This window comes from Grus americana, chromosome 8 (assembly GCF_028858705.1).
Source record: "Grus americana isolate bGruAme1 chromosome 8, bGruAme1.mat, whole genome shotgun sequence".
Classification (NCBI taxonomy): domain Eukaryota; kingdom Metazoa; phylum Chordata; class Aves; order Gruiformes; family Gruidae; genus Grus; species Grus americana.
In genome coordinates this window covers 10,716,981-10,739,708 of record NC_072859.1, presented here as the reverse complement: position 1 = coordinate 10,739,708, position 22,728 = coordinate 10,716,981, and the positions used below count along the sequence as shown (strand labels likewise).

Genomic DNA, 22,728 nt, shown 5'->3' with positions numbered 1-22,728 from the left:
AACAATTTTGAAGTTATCTTTTGAAATGTTTCCTCTTATATTCCCTAGGATCTTTTTGTATATGTTAGAACTGCATATGTAGCCCATCCACTTGAATTATTTCACTGCTGCTGTATGTGTATACTATTGGTCATGCTTGGGTAGCATGAAGAAAACACAGCAAGAGAGGGCCAGATTTTGGCCCTTAAGTCTGTTTTTTTTTGGTTACTATACAAGTGAACAAACAACTTCACTATGCTTAAAGGCAGGAATTAATTACCTTGTTTGCAAGAGGTGCCCCGAATCACACTGAAGGCTACTGCACACATCCCTATTTTCAGCCACAGAGGCATTCCAGATAGTATGTACTGGAAGGTCAAAAATGCCTGGGAATTTGAGATGCAGGTAACAGGCACATTCCACCTGCAGTCTTAAAAGAGTACTTAAAGCGGTGCAGCCAAAGTTGAACTATTACTTGATGAATCCACAACATACATCTAAAAAGCAGTTACAGAACTTGAATTTCTAAAAATATGCAAACTTGGAAGAAAGTGGAGAAGTCATTCAGAACAGGTTCCTAGATTCAGGCAGTATTGGAAGGCTAGAGCTGTTCTTCTCAGAATCGAAATGGAATCGGGCACTAACTGCTTAACTGCTTTTGCACTTGAGAAGTGTATTTATATCATTTACATAAAAAGTCAAAGTCTAGTAAAGGGCACCCAAATCAGGCACATTTGCTAAGTACAAACAACTGAATCCCCTCAGCAACACTGCAACCAAAACACCTGTTCAACTGCACTGTTGAAAAGAGGAGAGAACATCTTATTCTGCTTCCATTTTTTAAAGCTCTTAATCTCACATAATTTTCCTTTCAAGTCTCAAATCTCTATCAATGTGGAAGAGTGGGAAGACACTAAAGACACCAAAGAACAGATTAGTTATCGCAGTAATCATCGTAACTCAACATCTAGCGATCAGTCTGATCATCCCTTGTTACGACGAAAAAGCATGCAGTGGGCCCGGCGGCTGAGCAGAAGAGTACCAAGGCATTCCAGTAAAACGGCCGAGAAGATAAACCAGCAGCGAATGAACCTTTACAGGAGGTCAGAAAGACAAGAGCTTGCTGAACTTGTGAAAAACAGGATGAAGCATCTGGGCCTTTCTCCAGCAGGATACGGTATGATTACTATAATACTTTAATTTAATAAAAACATCAGTATTATGTAAGATGAACTTATTTTTAAGAACTGAGGGTCCCATAAACAAAATATTAAGTTTATGATAATGGTTTTGTTTTGTTGGTTTGGGGGTTTTTTTGTTGGTTTTTTTTGTCTGTTTTTTAACTGAAAAAACCTTGCTGGAGTGTTTTTAATCACATCTATTATCACCCATTCCTATTTTCAGATGGAAAGCTCAGAAGGCAGCATGTCAGCCACATTTATATTTCACACATGATATGTATATGCAGAATATATAAACATTCCCCTGTCACTGAACAACTGCACCATATTTCCACAAATTTGTTGAAATACAGATGAAGACAGAACCATTGTGAAGTTCACTCATACATCAAGGTGGAGAGTTGTTTATATGTGAAGGATATTGCATTTTCCCCACAATTTTTAAAGTTAATGCTAAAGTGTCACATAAAAATTATGTTAATGAAGCACATTTCACTAGGTCTTTAGATGCTATTTTTATCCATCAAGTCCTTCTCCAGCAAGGATGATGCTGGGTTGCTTTTTTGTTTGTTTTAAAGCCATTGACAAGAGCTCTGTAACAGCCTTTTTAATATATGCACCACAGCTGCCTGGGTTGCCTTTCTATGGCCGTGGCTCTGTAGCATGTTGTGTGGAAACCCCTAGAACTGTGGGTTCTAGTTTTCTGAGAAACACTAAGAATTTTTAGATCCCAACTTATTTGTCTGCATAGTAGGTTCACTATGGAGCTCAGTGCTTTCTACTTCAGAAGCACCAACACTGGAGTTCCCATACTCAATTTTCATTTGAAAAATCCAAAATGTACTGTTTTACAAATGTGTTACTCTTCATTTTTCAACACAATTATTTTTGACTTATCCCTAAAATATCCATTAACTGAAGGTAAATGTGGTATTTCCTACAGAATGGATATTTATTTGTCCATTTTAACTACACACATTCTTAATGCAGGGTCAAAACATCTTTTGACACTAATAGCATTGTACTACCCAACAGTAGTTCTTATTGTTGCTATTGATACAAAATCAACTTAATTGTGAGAGGAGGCTGCTACAGAATACGTGGCTATAGTTTTGCTCAATCTGTATAAATTAGATATGTAAATACAAGCTCTTTATCCCACACTCCAACTGGATAATTACTATTCCTGCTTTCTTTATGGATACTATATGAGTCTCTGCAGAAAGATTCAGGACTAAATATTTACCAGGAGTGACACAGGCCACAATAACATTTGATCAACCACAAAGAAGTTTTGTAAATTTGATTCATATTGATACAAGTAACAAGAAAACTTTGTTGTATTCCTGGTTTTCTTTTAAAATCCTAGTTAAAAGCCAACAGTAAATGTTCATTTCGTTATTTAAATTTAAGAAGATTATATACCATCTAGAGAACAGCAAAATCTTGCTAGGTAAATGCTTTACCTGATTTATAAATGTTCATGATCACTTCCCCTATTTTCTTACAGTTATGCCTCATTATAAAGAAACCTTCTACTTTTGCAACCCCAGGAACACCCACATTGTGGGGAAAAAACTAAAAAACCCCTCAAAGAACCACAAAGCAGTTTTACACATGCAGTCAGCTGCAAACCTGGGTTGTCACATTCCCACTGCCATCTCTCCACCCTCCCCCACATTCAGAAAGAATTTCAGAAGACTTTTACCCCCCTTCAGAGCTAGCTCACTCCCCACTCATCCCACTACATATTATACACGGAATCCAAATTTTAAACTCTCTGTTCTTTCAAACTAGCAGGAATCAATCAAGCCAGTCAGCTCCCTACAGAACTTAAATGTACTTCTTAGTACTGTCTCTCTGCATCTCCAGGAAACAATGGAAAAAACACAAACAGGAAACAAACATCATCAAATATTGTAAACCACCATTTTAGCTGTATAACTGCATCTATATTAAGAGTTTACGTGAGCTTACCTGGTTTCTAGATAGGAGTACTTATGGTGGTGCAAATACGTGATACAAGCATGCAGTGAGATTACACATACTAGAAAATACCCAATACAGTAATTTTCAACCTACAGACAGTGTGTCAAGAATACTTCATTAACAAAAGATTTAGGAATTACATTCAAACTAGAACGGTGCTGTTCTCTTTTAAATAATTTTCCCTAAAATACTGAAGACAGAAATTAACACAGAAGAAATGCATCTCTTTTTTAGTCCTATCAAAGTAAAGCAAGCGTCACTGCAGCACCCCAGGAAGCATACCAAGAGAAAGCTCTACGAAAGATACTGCAGTAACAGCTACAAAAGCTTAGCAAGACTTGACTAGGCAAAAACCTTAAAAAAAAATAAAAAAAGATTTTGTCAGCCTTCATTTGCAACATATCATTAGAAGAATAGTCAAAAAATGCAAAAAAAATTTCTAATTTGCATTTATACAGCATTCACATCTCAACCCATTGGCACAGGTGATAAAAGCAAAATGCTTAAAAGATAAATAGGGAAAAGGAAAAAAGGTTTATACTGACCAAATCTGGAAATGGATGTGAATGCCGTACACCTGCATTTAACCTTGCTTAGCACTTGAACTCAATGCCAGCTGAGGATGGAAGTCCCCACTTCCCACATACTAACAGAAGCTACATGACAGATTGGTAAGTTACACTAAAATTGGGTTGCATTTAGAATTGCTATGACTGAAAAAAAAATGCAAAAGAACATTTTTAGAACATTCAGAAAGATATTTTAAGGGCAGATAACTCAAAAGATGTTATGTCAGATAATTCCAACTCAAGTACAGTTGAAAAGAAGTTGCTAAACTTACTTGAAATCACTTTGACACCTGACACTGACAGTTCTATGAACCAATAACGATCTTTTATCAAATTAGTTTGTCAAAAATTATACTTTTCACAATTTGTTTGTAAATATAATATTTTTTTTGTCCTCTAGATGAAATGAATGATCATCAGAACACCCTTTCTTACATCCTGATCAATCCTTCTCCAGATACAAGATTAGAGCTGAATGATATAGTGTAAGTTAAAGCACACACACAAAATGATTACAAGACCTGCAAAATTTCATGTTTGTACTTTCTTCCTGAATTTATTTTATTATCTTTCTGCTGGAAAAGAACCCTAAACATTCACATGCACCTAAACAATTACATTTCAAGTAATATGTTCAGACTTTGCCTTAATAACTCCATATTTCATCTACCCTATTTGGTCTTAAGAAGCTGGTACTGAAGAGCAGAGTTTTCATTCTATAGCCACTAGATTTTTGTACCAAAACATTTAACATTTTGACTCTCAGCAGAGCATGATGTTCTTTTTCTATACTGGAGTTTAGTACTTGCAAATGGATCTTGCATTAACACTCCCTGTTCTCTTTCATTCCAGAATTAGTACAATGCATTCTGTTGCTAGCACTGGCCGTCTCCTTATTTAAAGGAAAAAACCCCACCAAATACCTCCCCCTCAAAAAAAAAAAACCCCAAACCCCGACAACCACCACAAAACCCACTACTGGTTCTTTGTTTCTCTGACATGTTTTGGTGTTGGTTTTTTTTCCCTGGAGATTAAGACTCTCCTTATTTCTTCTGGGGTCAGTGTTGATGGTGCCCTACAAAAACATGATACTCAGAGTTGCAGTTTCAGTTCCAAGAGCTGCATTTGGGACTTCCAAATCTCATCAATCTGCAGCAACATCCAAAGATGACGCATAGGAATTGCTTATGCAGTACTGCTCCAGACACGCTTAAGGGCAGAAGGTGACCACTGAGATTTGGCAGCTGTGACATTAGGCCAGTTATAAACCCTCGAGGCACTAGTCATATATTTGGGCTTCTTACAATTTTATCAAAGTTTATCACTGTAAAAGTCTTGTTCATTTTTATTTAAGGTATGCCATTATTTACTTACTACAGAATTATTTGTGATGTAGAACTTGTGAATTATGTATTTCAGGCACAAGTCTTTAGTTTACTCAAAAAAAAAATATAGAAACACTTGAATTCCCCCCCCCAAATCTAAGAAAATTTATTCAAAAAAAAAAAATCAGGCAAGAAAAATAAGATTTTTTTCATGTGTTTAAACATGCTTCATTTGGATTTGATGAACAGAATAGAGCAGACTCTTCCACGATTCCTCAGTTTCATTGGTTGGATCAGCAAAACAAATAGGTTGTTCTGGAGTAAATAATAAATACCAGATGTTATGAATAGAGGGTAGTAAGTCGGACTTTAAACAAATAGATTCCATGAGAATACAATCCAGATAGGAATCGTACGAGTAGATTTTTTAATCCTCTATTTAAGTCAACTCTTATGCAAATAAGTTCAGGCTATTTGTAGCAACAAAGTCCAAAGAAAATGCTGCTGTTCTGTTTTAGCCCTGACAGAAGAAGCATTAACAAAGTAACAGAGGCAGGTGGCATTTCCAAGTCACGGGGATCAGGCGAGTCTCTTGGGTAGCCACCATAAAGCCGATGCCTCACAGAAGCCCCTGCTTTGAGGGGCCAGGAACGCTCTGTTACTAGGCGAGCTGAAAACTGATACAGCAGTTCTGTAGGAAGTATGACAGTGGCTGCTCATACCCATACAGAACACGTGAATCGGGATTTTCCATTTCGCATGCTGTTGAAGAATTTTTCAGGGTCTTTTAATTAAGGCTGGGGCAGAACATACTCGTTATACTGAATGGTGGAAGTTCACGGCCTGCAAAACCAGAAGCTTTCTTCAGGGCCACTGCAAAGTAATACAGCAAATCTTTATAAGCACCACACAGCATGCACACAATCTCTATTTGGATATTTAGGCATTTTCATTTGGCTGATGAGGAGATTGACAGACATGTGGTGCCAAGATTTCTGAGAACGTGAGAGAGGATTCTGTCACATTTCATTTTCCTGCATTTCATTCTTCTTTCTTCACCAAAAAAAGTCAAAACCAGGATTTGAGGTAAAATTTCCAGAGGTGTCAACACTACTGCACATCTTCAGACAAGTTTAAGATACTGGCATTGAATCTAGATGTCTGTCTCGTCTTTAGGAGCACAGTGGTGCTGGAAAGCACTGATCGATAGTTCAGAACACTGAAATGTTAGTTCTGTAGCTGCACAAAGCTACTACCGTCAGTCACAAAAGCTGAGATCAGATAGTTTGTCACCCAAGACAGCTGACAAAACAGTGCAGAACTTACGCTTAGAAATTAATGGGAAGCTTTTCCATCCTTATCCTAAGAAAAAAAGTTATTTTAAACATCTCAAACTTAGATTCAAACTCATGAGGCATTTTCCTCAGGTAATCAGATCTACTAGAAGTTCTTAGAATAGGGGTCCATCTCCAGACTGTCAGCCAACACCAAGATTAACAACATCAGGCTTTTTATTTATTGAGCACAGTGACAAGAATTATCCATAGTTTTCTCACAAAATTTTTTCAGAAATTACTCTGTGCACTGCTTGTTCCTTCTTTAAGGCATAATGAATAAAGGAGATGCATAAAGAAATACAGAGTTATTGGCAAAGGAGTTGTCATTCAAAAGTAAGGTTTAACTGTGCCTAGGACATACAGGTGACATCTAGGCAGACAAAACATGAAAAGCTTTACAATTAGCACCTAAAGCGAGTGGTGTTACCCAAGTGTCCAAGTTACCCAACAGGACCTAGAATAAGCACCTTCAAAATAAGTCTCTAAGTCTGATCTTTTCAACATTACAACTGATTGCACTTATTTTATTCTTGCTGACGCCAAGTCTTTTTAATCAGAGTTATAATTTCTTTTCATAGATACTTGATCCGACCTGATCCATTGGCTTACGTTCCAAATACTGCACCCAGCCGAAAAGACAGCTTCTGCAATACAGTGGGACAAGACACCAGGGAGGAAACACAACTTTGATGTGTAACTCATCACAAAATTAAGAGACAGTTTTATACACGTTATTTCCACTAACCATTCTGAAAACTGAGTGGTATATTTTATTTATATTATTTGGTAAGTGACCAAATTTAGAAATGTGGTGTCTAGAAGCTCTGATTTAAGGGATTGTCAGGCTTGTGGCCTGTTCAACATGGTAGTTGAACTTTGTCAGCTTAACAGAATTATGACATCTATTACTATTTAACCAATATGAACAAATGATTTAAGTGGTGACAGGTTCCATCATGTGTTTTGCTTAGATGCTTCTAAGCATATTTATTAAAGTGACAGCGTGTCAGTGACTAAGCTTCTGACCTACATCAGTAAAGATAATCAGATGCCTGTAGAGAGACCATGCACAATTTGTAGTAGAAAATACATTAATACCTAAAGGCACCAACGAGGCGTTGCGTGGCAAGAACGCAGCCTTTGAGAAAATTTTCAGTCTCAGCCTGTCATCCATTATGTATTCAAACAGGCTAGTTTCAGTCCTGTTTCAGCCTCCAGGACGTGAGTGTTAGTTCTCTGGGTTTACACAGATCAGATTGTAATGACGCAACCTCATCACACTGTAGAGGTTGAGATCTGAGGTGTATCACAGAGATTAGCTCAGAGGAGCCCACCTAGAGGAAAGCCCCTTTCATCTCACACAGGCAGCCCCCCACATTCACAAAAACTGGGAAGGTACTGTCTGTGTGAAGCTGCAGAGTAGCTCAGGTGAAATAGAACCCTTTTAACCTTACTGAGTTTGTCAATAGAAGCCTGACTAGATTATGGTACAAAAGAGAGAGCATCCCTCTAGGGAACAATTCATACCACAAGTCCTTCTCATTTCCATGAATATGCCAGAATCGCAACTGTCCAAAGTATGTACATGCCCAGTCATTCAGATTACCCAAATGTGATACACTTTCATATGAAATTATGTATCACATTGAAAAATTAAAGACATTTATAAACCATTTCATAAAATGAATGTAATACCATGTTATGTGTAAAGGCACCATGGATTTGAAGACTCCGTTTGGGCATTAAGTACACAAAAAAGCATCTGCTTATGTATGAAACATCTGAAGCTATTAATCTCTGGTCTACACCTACGAGAATGCCACAATTGGTCAAGCTTTCTACAGAATGAAGCATGCCTGTACATGATCTTCCAAAAATCACATTCTTGCTTTGCCATCTGTCACAAAGGGGAAAGAGCATCCTTAAGGTAAAAACCCTACTGTTACAATTATCCATAGAACAGGTACAAGAAATTTAGCAGGTAGCCTACAATGGAAAAACTGATTATTCTTTGAATTCCCTTGATGTCCTACATGTACAAAAATTCAGTCAAAATTATTTCTACTCTCTTCTATATTATTTGATAGAACTACAATTTTTTTTTCTGAAAAATAAAATACCAAGTTGCCCAGTGAACAACTCATGGATGTGAGTATGCTTATCAGCATTGTAAGGATGTTGAAATCAAGTCACATTCATATTAGGTACAACAGCAAATCTGCTCTTATTCCCTCTCTTCCTCTTAATTCTTCCAAAACTTAACTAATCTGTTCTATATTGTTAGAAATCCTAAAGCCACAATTATAAAAAACCCATATGTCTCAGAGTGGACTGAAGCCATCAGAAGACCAGGAATACCAGTTTTAAAGGGAAAAAGGATAACTGGAAAGTAGGGTTTCTCAGCATTTTTTTTACATTGACATATTAAAGTAGCATCATGGTTCAGAAGGGTTTCAGTGATTCCACACAGAGTCCATTATTGTTCAGTGTTTTTCCACACACGAGTCATTTATCAAATTATTCACAGGTAAGGACAAAGTATTTCAAATGTTCCCTCTGGGCACTGTGGAAAAAAAGAAACAATTGAAACAGCTGCATAGACTGAAGTTGACAGCTTTTTAAAAAACAGTACATGGTACAGGATCTTGTTCAAGACCTGTCATAGAAGTTATCCCAGAAAAGACTGCATGTGCAGTGTGAATAACTTCCTATTTTTAATGCCTTCAGTGAGAAGTTCCAGTTGATGTGTTCCAGTTGAATATTTTTTTAAAAAATACAAGTTTCTTAAAAATGTTCACTCCGAAAATATTAGGACCATCCCTTGTTTCATACTGAGGGCCTTTCTAACGGAGTCTCAAGTAGGCAGACAGGATCCCAGAAACACGCCTACCCTTCAGCTGGCAAGCTAGATACTCTGCTTTCAGTGTGATTCACGTGCTCTTCACAGGCATTCCCTGTACGCTGCCTGTAGTACCCACCACAGATTGAAGGACTCTCTGCCACAAGCATCTATAGGTAGGACTTGATGCCTTGCATTTAACAGCCTATAAAGCCGCAGAAGCAAGCAGTCAGGGGTATCCATTTTCCCACCCAACTCAGCAGAATTGCTCAGCTAGACTTGAATAGTAGCATGTAATGTGACCTGATATTTCTCCAGGCTTAATGGATTTCTAATTGCTCATTAGCCCCAGAAGATTTGCTAAAGCAAACACAAAAGCAGCTGGAGACACTTGCAGTCTCTAAAGTGAATGAATGGCAATCTTTCTGAACAAAATACTTGGTTCTCTTCAAAGTCTGCTGGAAGACAAATAAGGTAATAAAAACTAACAACAGCTTCTTATGAATAGAAGTTCTAATAACACATGAATAGTATACCACAAAGTTCTGTTATTCAAAATATACTGCCTTGCATGTTGAAAGCCAAACAGCTTTGCTTCCTCTGGCATATCTTCACACACAGATAGATCCCATTCTAGTGGGATTTAGATTTTTCAAGAACTACCCTAAGCACCTCTACATTATCACTGAATGAGATGGTACGCACATTCCTTTGGTGGTCAGGAAGGCGATTCTTTAATGGACATCCTACAGGCAATCTTATGTCTCATCATGATTATTAGAAACATAATACAAGTCTAGCTGGACTGCAGACCAGATTGAAGAACAGTAATCTCTCTGCTCGGTGCTGGAGAAAGGATGATGAAGTTTAGAATCAGTAGGTCCAAATGACTGTTGAACAGAGGAGTTTTGTCTGGTCATAGTTCACTCAGTAGATGGAGAAATTTAGAGCTATGATTGCTGACATAAACAAGAGATGTAATCCTAAACCAGTTGTCAAGCGTCAGATGGCCAGATAACCTGTATTTGTTTCTTTCAATCAAAAAAAAAGAAAAATGTGGATGATTTCAATCTGTGCTTAACTGCATGTATTTTTTTCCTCCTGACTCACTTCTATGAATAACTCAAAGATGCCCATGTTCCCCAACACTACTTTACCACATACCAAGCAATTTGGTACCCCAATTCACAATCCCACTGAAAAAATTGACAGCAGATAATAATTACTTCATTCTCACAAGGGAATTCTCCAGCAAAGCAAGACCTACCTGTGAAAACGTGTTACCTAGTCTGCAATAAAAAGTGACAAAAAGTGTTTCAGTGGAATGCAGCGTGTTTCCTTAACTATTTCACTCCAATTCCAGACCATGCATTAATTCACATACAAAGTAAAAAGCGTACAGTTTATTAAAACCTGCAGTAGAACTAGTGAAGATTTCATGACATTTTGACTTTGACAGGAACAGGTATTTCCCAGCCTACATATTTCCCTTCTCACAAACAGCTTCCTACTACAACTACACTTTTACAACTTTAAAGTAGAGAAGTATCTATATATATTACTGAATATTTCTTATACATATTTGTTTACCAAAGCACCAATAAAATGCTAAAGAATAAACATTTCTGGCTTCAGCAGTGGAGAAGAACCGAAATGACTTCAAGCGCACCAGAAGTAACACACAATTCTGTAATTTCTAGGCAGCTAGGGCTGACAGCAAACATTCTGTAATTTTGGAGCACTGATGCATGAGGTTTTGCTGCATTGAATTCCACTTGATATCCGAAGGAAATCAGTCACTACAATCTGGAAATGAATTAATAAAAACCAAGCAGCACCGTGTAGTAACATCAAGTTGTACAAGGTTATAAAAGATACTTTTTCAAGGCAGTGCTTTATTTTATAATTATGCATTTATATCAATCTGCATAAAATATTGTTGCATATTCTTGATCTTAGAAACAGCCCACCCCACTTTGAAATAGATATACATTGAATACATGTCTAAAGGGCTGCACTTCAAATTTTCAGCCACTGTTCCCTGTGCTTGATGCAGAACAAGCATTGCAGGGAGACAGGAAAAGAGTTATTAATTCATATCATGCTACAAGAGATGACCAAGACTTTGCTTATGGTCATCTTCTGAAGTTAAACAAAAATATTAACGATGATTTTATGTACTTCATTACTGTCTATACTACTAATGCAAGGATGCTGTCAGTAATAATAATTCAACACAAGCATAAACTCCCACAGCCTTCCAAGAAGTTTAAAAAGGCAAATATTTCTGCTTCATAAAGTTAAAAACAAGCATTTGAAGTGTCTATGAACTAAAGTTTTCTATTTATTCTATAAAATCTAGACTGCATACTGTTATGCAAATTTGCAACTGGCCCATACCAACTAAGGTGAGAGGCTAGGACACAAAGTATAGAATTAAAAAAGTACTTGTTCACATGCATGAGGTGTCCCAGCAAAATTGGGGCACCCCAAATATGGTTCTACATAGGGCTCTCATACCTTTAAAACATTCAGGTACACCATGATTTGACTAATCACTAAGACCCATACTACCAATTACTAATCATAGTAAAACTTGTGTCCTTTCACCAGTATGGACTGGCTGATGAATGATAGCTAGTTTCTTTGGTGGTTATATAACTTTTAATAGTTCGGTATTTACTCCCACTAGAAGTTATAAACCGTCATTGCTTCCATAACTGTCCAGTGGTGTGGCAGACTCCAAATGCAAACAGAGAATCAGTGTATATATAGTCTTTTCTTTGGACAGCTGGCAAGTCGTAGTTAACGCAATCAATTCTGCTGCTTGCGCACTCAGCTTCAGACTAAGTGGTGAAGCCTCCGCTACCTTGTCTTCAGTAGTTAATGAATAACCTGTAACTTTGTTCCTGTTCAGATAATACAAGGACCTGTCTACACAGTTCAAAATCAGGACCTAGAAATGGCAGATTTCCAGCTTCACAGGTTATTACTGCACAATCATGATGTGGTGTTCCTGCCCCAGGTAAAGGGAGTAGAGTTGAAGGGTTCAGCTTATTATGTTGCTTGGTACAGGTAGCAGCTGTACAAGATTCCATAGCTACTAACAAATCATCAACATATTGTGTCAAAAAGGGATCCATTTTTTAAACACAAACATCCTGTACAACTTTTACTAAAATTTTTGGACAATAGTTGAGGACCTAGCGAAGCCCTGAAGGACCTTTGTCCATGTTAGCTCTATCTTTTCCCAGGTAAATGCAAAGAATCTTGAGTCCAGATGAATAGGTATACTCATTTAATGTAGAAAAAGTATTCCCTGTATGTATTAGGGGTAATTTTCTTCATTAATCAAACGGTTTAAGACTGAATTCTCATAAGAAGGGGAAAATACTTTGTATTCAGAGGCTTCTATAGTGACTGCACAATAGGTTCCTGCTAACTGTCAATCCCAGGTGAAATGCAGCTGCCCCTGTTGCATAGAACAGGGAAAGATTGCACCACAGGATTCAGAGGCCTTTTTGGGAAGCTTTTTGGTTAGCTTTTTGGTTTTGATCATACCAAGCACTCCCCTTGCCAATGGCTTTGTTATCCACAATAATTACAGCACTCTCCGGTTCCTTGAGATCCACTGCTTTTAAAGTTTTCTCTGCCCCACTTTGGATATCTCTACACTCTCATTCCCTTAATCTAGGATTATTATTCAATACTGCTGCCAATAGCCTAGCTTTCTTTTTCTGTTCTTTTCCTTTTGTGCAAAAGTAACTATATTTCCACAGGTTTCTTGCTGCATGTCTATTGATCCAGATGTCCCTGGAGTCAGTCTTATCTGTAATACCAGACAACGCTGGGAGGGTTTCAAAGATGTGTTAAAGGGGCTAGGATGCTAGTGTTATCTTGGTTGTCCAGGGGTATCTTTTATCCTTCATGGACAGCTCTAAGATTCTGAGAAGCAAAGTCCTTATTTCCAGGGCAAGGCTGTCCTTTAGTTTGTTTTACTTAAGCATGAACAAAGTCCACAGTAAAATTCCACTACCTCATTACATTGCAGTGTATAATGTGAACCAATATATAACAAAGTGTTGTGGTTTAACCCGGCAGGCAGCTAAAACAACCACACAGCTGTTCGCTCATTTAAAACATGGCATGGTTTAACACATTTTCTCAACAACACTGTATAAGAAATAGCAAGCATAGATCTACATCAGCTGCTTCAAGTTTCAGATTTTCTCATCTACAGCACACTCAACAGCATGAACTCAGAGTCTATTTTGGACATCAACTATTGGGCACACTGTTGGTCACTAGAGAGATGCTTTAATTGAGAACACATATTGCTTATGCTTCAGTATTTATACTAGTCTGCTTGTATGAGGCATCCAAATATATTATTCATAGATGCTTCTTACAGTTAGGCCATTGACAATGATGGGATGGAATAAACATTACAAGTCATCTTATATTTAAAATATACCCACATCCCACTATGCTAGTCAGCAAGTCAATAAGTTATGTACCTAAATTCATATTGGAGCCGCTACTGCCTGGCAGAGTAAGCCCCATTTCAGCAAAACCAAACTTAGTACAATTGTTTTAATGCATATAAAGTTTATAAAGTTCTGTTTGCATCAACAGTTAGTTAAGCAGAGGTCAAAGCAGCACTACTAAGGAACTTGAGGTTTCTCAGAGTACCTGCATGCACGATCACTGAAATTCTAACAATGCAGAGCTGCTAGAAAGCTGCATTCCACCATGCGAGTCTCATATTAGGTATTCCCTGCTCCTGCCCCACTATTTGTCTTACAGCCTGTTCTCCAACCACACATGCAGGATGAGGCTTCGTATAAGAAGGTCTGGAGATGGTCTTGTTATTAGAACAAGGCATCAGCATCTGTCTGTAAGCTACAAACGTCTGTTAAAAACACCTCACAAAAATATACACACGTATAAATTATGAGGGGAAACAAAGCAAGCAAAAGAGCTCAACATAGTTACAGCAAAATAATGCCATGGAGAACCAAAACCGAAGATGTTACCAAGTGCAGAAGCTTTTCAGTAGAAGAACATTTTTAGGCCTCAGGAACTACGTCACCAGATGGGTCTTCTACATACCAGCAAGGAGGTGACAGCTGAGCCAGGAAATTCTTGCAAGACATTAGTCCTTTTGAAGAAAATCGTATGCTGTACACGTGGGTAAGATGCCAATTCTAACCCAAGAGAACTGTCACAGAAGCAGTTTGAGCAAAGCTTACTAATTACTTTTGCCTTGCCCCAGTCACAGCCCCTTCTCCCAAGGACATGGGGCACTATTCTAAACCAGAAGACATACAAAATCCAGAGCATTTGTAACTGCTTACCACCTGGTCCTCTATCAAGCTATGGACCTGTCCCTCAAATTCATCTCAGGTGCTAAGTATTACCACTAATAGGCTACTTACATTTCTCTGTGCAGATTAGCTGGCCAGTGCAGCCCAGCTGCATCAAATGCAGCAAAGGTTCACACCCCAGTAGACAAAAGATAAGTGTAGTTTCCTCTGGCTTTTAAATATTTTTTTAATTTAGCTTGGCATGATGGGGAAGACATGATGTTAATTACTTTGACTGAAACAGGGCTTGTTTCTGGAGTAAAGTCTTTAGATCACTATGTGGAACTTCCTCATTACCAGCTTTAAAAAAACTAGATCAAGGTACAAATGATAGCTAGAAACATACACAGATGCTTTATTTACCTTCCCTCTTGTTACAGATTTGACTTACAAATTGGACTTAAAACCTTTATCAGCAACAACACTGCAGCTACATATGAGTTTTATATATAATCCACAACTTCCACCCCTAGTATCATTTCATTATTGCCTCTTCATATTGAAGAGCTACTGTTTGTGCAGCCACCATCATATTATGGTAGAGGCAATAAACATTGTCTGAAATAATTTAAGGAACTTGTGTAAAATCAGAGGTTAATACAGCTGAAGACCAATCAACTATGATAAGCTAACCAAGCTTTTTTTATTAAATGGAACCACTGACCAAAGAATTCAAGCAATCCATGGGCCTTTGAGGCATTCAGCGTACTGGACAATTCCTACACTTCTGCTATGCTCTTGCAGTGTTTTTTGCATATAAAATACTACTCTGGATCAAGCAACTTCAGTTTTCAGGCTGACCTCTTCAAATAAGTTATTCATATGCCCAGAAGGAAAAGGAACACATTGCAGCATAAGAACAGCTGTCTGGTCATCTGAAAATGTTATGTAAATGTTTGGAAAACCACCCTGATTGAGTGCAAATCAATATAATATTTGAAGCAAAAGATTACTTTTTAATTGGATTGCACTGGTATTTTTTTCTTCTATACTTTGGATGAATATATCCATTAAAAAACAAAACACTGAATAGCGGATGACCAAAGGGAATATCTCTATACACTGAACTACACAAATAGTTGTTCTAAATCAGATAAAAGTTAGCCTGAAGTTTTATACCCTTCTCCAACAGCTTCTAAAGCACAGAAGTCCTTAAGATCAAGACACCAAAATACAGCTTCTTTTAGTTCTGTATACTGACAAGCAGAATAGTAAACAACGTGCCAGCAACCATAATAGCAGTAACAAAATCCAATTATCAGTTAGCTTTTTCAGACATAGCTTTTAAATTACTTCTGGATGCAAAACTTATTACATTTTTATCAGCCAACATCAGAACTGGAAGACAATAATCTTTTAGGGCTTGTATTTCCTGAGATTAGTCTTACCTGAATACAGGAACCTGATACAGGAAAGTTTTCCACTATCCTTCCACCCACCACAGTAAGAGTGATTCTGACAGCATTAAGACTTTCTTGAAAAAGGTGCTTCCAGAGGAGAGAGGACTATGCAGCTCAAACCTCTCCCACAGGGACCACCACCTGCCATGACTGTTTGTAAATCACCCCAATCAGAAGATTCACTTGTGTCTGCAGCCAGCCTTAAAGAACCAGCATCACATTTTACACAGACCACATTGATTTCATTTGCAGAACAAAATTTAAAGATTTCCCCGAAGCACAACAATATAAACATGAATTTCAAGTGCTTTTGTACCATGACTAATGTAGAATCAAATCTCTCACTTTTTAAAGTTTTTATTGTTCTGGGGATAGATAAAAACATTTTGAAAGGGCTTAGGACATATTGCAGAAACAAAGCAGTATTTAATGGCTTGTTCTCTCTTTCTGGTGCCAGATACATATCAATTTGACACACTCAGTAAACTTCTCCAAGTAAGCACTCTTTTTTGGACTTAATTGGAAAATTTGCATCAGCAAGTATTGTCAGCTCTAGTAGGCAGCATCCCAAAGCAAGTCCTTTCTCAGAATTATTGTTGCTCAAGTGTGTCTTGGTTCTCATCCAAATGCCACTGCAATCGCTCAGAATCTTGGCATGTTTTAGATAAGTTCCTATACCCATATCATGTCATACAATCACAGAATCACAGGATAATGCTATTTGAAAGGAAGCTCAGGAGGTCTCCGGTCCCCACCCCCCTGCTCAAAGCAGGGGCTGCTGTGAGCTCACCCAGGCTGCTCAGGGCTTTCTCTAGTTGTAGGGATGAAAAGTACAATCTAATCCCTACCCCTGTCCCAGGGCAGATCAGCTAAGCTATTGCTGGCATATTAGCATAACATAACCTTGAAATAGAAGATGGCATAGACAAAAGAGTTCTGGCTTCTTCAGGTTGTCGGTGTTGGTCATTTCAATCAAGAGTCCTGGTAATTCGTGTTTTTCTCCTTTGGACCCTCTCTAAATGGTTCGAATCTTTGGACTCAGTGGACAACATCCAGAAATAACCTCCTTACCAAGAGGGGAAAAAAGGAAACTCAGTCCATAACCTTGACTTCTATAGGTGAATTTCCTAAAGGAAGTATATTTTGGATTTTTCTGAGCAAATGCAGAAAAGGGTTATTTTCCCCACAGAAGACCTGTAATTCAATTAGGTTTCTTTATTAAACATCATAATGTAAGATTATAAAATGACAGTAGGGGTAAATGTATTATATTCTCACTTTGGCTCTAGCTGAAGTATTTGGTATTTGTGTGATTGACATTTTGATTTCCACATGCATCCAATAAGCTTCCTGCAAAGCTACAGGTACTTTTTTCTAGCTATTCAATTAATCCAGCCAGTTGGCCCACTCAGTAATTACTGTAAAGGTCTCCTAATTCTTATTAGGAATAGCAGATAATTTATATTCTTGGATGAAGAGAAATCTGGAAAGTGATTTACTTACATAGATATTTTGACTGAAACTTTTAGCTTGCCAGGTTATTAAGTGTCATCTTATTTTTTCCATAGGTATGAGGATATTTTGTACATGGCTGAGTAACCCAAAATGGAATTTAATACATTCCTGTGAAAACATTCTATCAGCACTTAATTTCCCTCTTGTTTATTAATCTCCATAATAATGACTAAGTGGTATCTTGTGTGTGAGGCGTTCATTGTATATATGACTACAGAGTAATAGCAGCTGCATGCACTAATAGAGATCTGGCAAATCCTAATATTAGATTTTCTGAAAAAAAGCAGTTTCCATCCATATTTCTATCACTAATTCACCAGCATATCATGTATGCTTTCTTCTTCAGTCACACTGGAATGCCATCTGAGTAAATGTAATGGTACATTACATCTGAGCAATGTAAAATCAACACATTAACTTATTATTACTTGTTAATGAAAAATTAAGTTTCATCGCATTTTCATTGCTTTTTCTTCAGTATATTGATATGATCTCTTGCCATATTTTAAAACAGTTCAGGAATTAATTGGCGCCTCATCCAAAACAAAAGTAAGGTACCAAGCAATATTCAGTCAACAGAAAAAGCCTGCTTTATGGAAGAAAAGTCCTTTGAATGCAACCTAATACAAAAACTATACCAGTGCTTCAGGATGTCCCAGAACCTTGAAAGTCATCACTATATAGATGCTCTGTTTCTAGGAAAACATCTGCTGTTTTGTCCATTGTCAAAGAAAGAAAGAAAGGACTCTTTGCTATGGGCCTTTCTATTCTGTCTGACATCCGTGGTTGTTCTTTTGCAATGTTTCCCAATAGATTATGTCCTCGTGTATCTGAACGTGATGAGATGTAATTATATTACTGTACACACAAGGAGAAAATGGGACCTTGTATATGTTAAACAATGACTGACTAGGTGGAGGTACTATCTGTATTCCCTTTGCATTAAGACAGAGACCTACATAAACATCTTCCAAATGTATATATTTTGTCGTTATAGAAGCACTGACAATTTTTGAAGCCAGGTCACCAGAAAAGACATAGCCAGTTCCTGAACAAAAAGGAGGGTATTTGTCACCTGGGTATTCTTCTTCTGATATGTACCATTTACTTTTTTTATTCCGAATAGGCTTATGCCCTTTCATAAGACAGCCTGTGAAATAATTTTGTGGAGGAGGTGAAAGAGGCCTGAGGAGCTTTTCTATTAGGTATATTGTATTAACAAAAACATCACTGTCTGTCTTCATAACAAAGCTTGCACCACTGCAATACGAGGCAACCCACTTCATGCCCATCAGAGTTTTAAGAGTTAAGTTATGGTAAGTGTCCAAAAAGTCCTGTTGAATAATATCATGATATTGCTCGCTTTCTCTCAGTAGGACCTCACTGGGACCCTTGCTCTCAAGGCCCAGCATAAACAACCGAACAACCTCAACTCCTGGAACCACAGATTCACTTCCCCAAGTTTTTCTAATGGTTCTTCTGTGCTGAATTTCAGCAGCTGTCGTTGCTATTAGCAATATCAAGAAAGGTGTTTTATCTTTACACTTCTCTTTTTCATTAATAATGAATTTAAATGACTGTATTGAAGTGGATCTGGTTTTATTCCCACATTTCTCATTTTCCGCTGGTAGTTCTCCATTTTCTTTCCATAAGATTCGTTTAAATTTTGAAATAATGTTTTTATGTAAAATATTATGATTATCATCCCTTTTGCTAAAAAGTATGCCTTTTTCTTCTATGTCATCATTGTTTTGAACTTTACTTTCAGTTAGAACAGCAAGGTGATCAGAATCCAAAACATACAAAATGAAACATGTTACTGCAAAAGAGATGGAGGCAAGCAGGAAAATATTTCTCTTCTTGGTCATGTTGGCAGCTCTGAGAGGATGCACAAAAGGTAATTTTTAATTGGACAGAGCGAGCAGCTAATTTGTAATTGTTTTCTTCAATGACACAGGAAGATAAAAGCAATCTGCAGGCTTCTGATTCTTCAAGATTCCTTTTTTTTTTAATTAAAAGTATCCCATTGTTTCCTTTTAGAATAAAATGTAAAAAGTTTCATAGAAGAAAAAAATCTTTTAAAAAAATTCATTATTTCATTTTCAGGCTTTTCTCCCTAAGAGAAATATGGCATGATAAATACAGTAAGAACGAAATAAAATAAATACAGTATTAGAAATAATAATTTTCTCAAATAGAACAGAACTTATTCAGATATATACTTAGATATTGGAATATATGTAAAATGTAAATATGAATTTAATTCAATATTAAAAATCAATCTTTTAATATTTTTATATATAGTTTCAAAATACCTGTCAATCTTTCAATATGGTTGTCTTCAATACTAATAGCAGGGTACTGAACACCTAAGAGGTATGGTAGAATGTGGAATATATAGTCTATTTCAAATGCATACATTTATTAAAACACGCTAAAAAGATACACATTTAAAGTAAAGATTGTAATTGCTATTCCGATTGCTACAACATTCCGTTCTAGGTTATAAAAATAGAAGAAAGATATCTTAACTTCATGGAATCTTTACAAAAGCTTATTGTGTAATTGAATAATCCAAAGCTAAAGAAAGATTATGACTGATTATGGATTCACAGTCTTGGAGACTATTGTGATAAATCACATGGCAGGTACCTTTGACCATTTAAAAGTTAGATACACAGTTGAAAGTGGTTGTCTAGGTTATATAAAATGCTAATGCAGACAGAGAGGTACCTTTTCCAGAGGTGAATTTAGCCATCAAAAGATAGGTGTCTTACATGAGATGAAATGTCCCCTGCCAGCATCTACCTCTATAAAGAATACTTAAGACAACTGGCTTCAGCCAGATCCATTTTTAAATGGCTTCAGTTGAATGAGTTGAATCCTGTCCTTCCAGACTGCAAGGACAGATAAAATATAAATACTGGGACAATGAAAATACTGTACCTTTGGGGTTTTTTTTTTTATAGTTTCCATAATAGCTAGTTTCAGATTCTGGTTTCCTTCAGCTACATGATACAGAAATTTAGCTAAGCCTTGGAGATGCACCACCGTCTGCAGGGAGAGGGAGATAATCACATATATCCATCACACCACAAACTGGTAACACCCAAAAATGCTATCGGGGAAAAAAGTGCAAGTTAACTGTATTAAACTGCTTTTTACAAACTGGTCTCTGAAGGGTTCTCTATGTGTATTCCAAAGTGAACTGCGAAAGTATAGTAAGTCAGGGTTTTTCAAATTTTTTGTACCAAAAAACTACTTGACAGATGCAGCATGTAGCTCACAATCAAACAGCAAAAATCAACACTTCTTACCATCATCTTTGGAAGTGCAGATTCATCCCAGTCATACAACCATGGTATTTTTGGAACAGATTCTTCTGTAGTTTCTTGCTGCTTCACAAAGAAATGACAGATTTAGAAGGACTGAAATAGAGTCAGGGATCCTGTCTCTCTGCCCACGGAGAACCTGAGGACAAGCTTACGGGCCACTGAGGTTCTGTTCTAAGTATTTTCCAGAGGAATTATGAATTAACATATAGGAAAACCCACCAGGACATTCACCATTCTATTTGAAAAGGAAAAAGCATACTGTCACTTGTAGCAATGAAGAGACAATCTATAAAATGAGATTTGATTTAACAATTTTAGAACGTGCAATAGAAATGTAAACTAAGAAATGAACTTATGCTCAATTCTAATTTAATCTGGATAAACTAGATGTTGATTAATCTGAATGCAAACGTGTGGTAGATTACCCTTGGCCAGCATCCAAACACCCACCCAGCTGCTCACCCACTTCCCCCATCCCTCAACAGGACAAGGAGAGAAAATAGGATGAAAAAGCTTGTAGGTCAAGATAAAGACAAGGAGATCACTTACTGGATACTGTCAAGGACGATACAGACTCAGGGAAAATTAATTTGATTTATTGCTAATTAAAATACATTTGGATACTGAGAAATAAAGGCAAAAATTAAAACAATACCTCCTCCCTGTATTTTCCTGGGCTCAACTTAACTCCTTTACCTGGCCCCGCAAGCAGCAGAAGGGGGTTGGGGATTGAGATCCCTCCCTGCCACTCCTCCTGCTCAGAAAATTCTGCCCCAGTGTGAGCTCTCCAAGGGCCACAGTTCCTTCAGGAAATATCCAACTGCTCTAGGTTTGAGAGAAAAAGAGCATAAGCATGTTCTATAATAAACTGGTCAGTAGTTCAACTAATGCAGCTCACATGTATCGTACACACATAAAATACTAAGAACACAGCAAGTAATGGCTTAGCTCTAGCAATCTTCCTTCTCATGTTTTTAGTTCTTTAGAAACTTTGCATTTCAACATATTAACATTTTAAATATCCAGGACCCCAAACCCAAAGTAAATATAAAGCAATGTAAGAAGGAATGTAGGCAGTACTATGTAAGAAGGTGACAACAAAAGGTAATTTTCAATGTTATAAGTGTACTTCTGCATGGCAATTTTCTTGATTAAGCTAAAAGCGTTTTGTCAAAGTCTTTTTTGACTTCTGTTGGTTTTAACAGTGCAATTCTATTAGACATAATCCTGGTTCCATTGTGGAAAGAACAGGAACTTCTAAGAAGACTTTTCTAACAGGGAGCTAGAATATTTATTGCTTCAAATTTGATAGAGTTATTGCAAGATTAGCAGAGAATTCACGTTGCAGAAAAGTAAGCAGTACATATGTCTGAAAAATTAATTGTAGATTATTTGCTTACAACTTTTAAAATTACAAGAAGCTCTCAAAATACAATCTCCTTTTCTATTAAAATTCTTCCCAGAAAAAACATACTTTGAAAATAAATGCCTACCCACAATAATTACACATACTATTAAACCAAAACAATTAGAATTCATGAAGATTATTTTTCTAAAACCAACCACGTAGTGAAGTGGGAATAATAGCTGCCATGTACACTCTTAGGCCTTATTAAAATAATAAAAAGGAAGAATAGAAAAGAGTAGAGAAAGACAGGAATGGAATTAGAAAAAAAGAAAGGAGATTAATATGGTACTTTTCGTTGCCAGTCCTGTTTATGTTACTTTTTTCTTATTTATTTAAAAAAGACAGACTCGACAGCTCATGAGTGAAAAATCTACCTCACTAGGTTCTAATTCTACCCTAGCTCATCCCAGGTATTTGGAAGAATTTCAAAGAAAGACAAACAAACCTCTCACATTCTAGGAACGCTTTGATATTTTCCCAGCTTC

The 22,728-nt window shown here is 37.1% G+C and overlaps 2 protein-coding genes across 9 annotated transcripts in view; one reads left to right on the top strand and one right to left on the bottom strand.

Annotated features, from left to right (window-relative positions):
* KCNT2 (potassium sodium-activated channel subfamily T member 2) overlaps window positions 1–10,689 on the top strand; it is a 142,011-nt gene extending 131,322 nt beyond the window's left edge. For all 8 annotated transcript variants that reach the window (XM_054834142.1, XM_054834144.1, XM_054834141.1 and 5 more), the window contains 3 exons: window positions 856–1,156; window positions 4,119–4,203; window positions 6,959–10,689. In XM_054834142.1, the coding sequence (XP_054690117.1) occupies window positions 856–1,156; window positions 4,119–4,203; window positions 6,959–7,070 (498 nt within the window). In that variant the 3' untranslated portion in view covers window positions 7,071–10,689. The remainder of the gene's footprint in view (window positions 1–855; window positions 1,157–4,118; window positions 4,204–6,958) is intronic.
* A 6,466-nt stretch (window positions 10,690–17,155) lies between these two features.
* LOC129209387 (beta-1,3-galactosyltransferase 2-like) lies at window positions 17,156–19,158 on the bottom strand (the record flags this gene model as incomplete). Its single annotated transcript, XM_054833726.1, has 1 exon — window positions 17,156–19,158. A coding segment is annotated over one exon (894 nt), but the record flags the coding sequence as incomplete, so codon positions are not given.
* Between the last annotated feature and the right edge of the window lie 3,570 nt (window positions 19,159–22,728).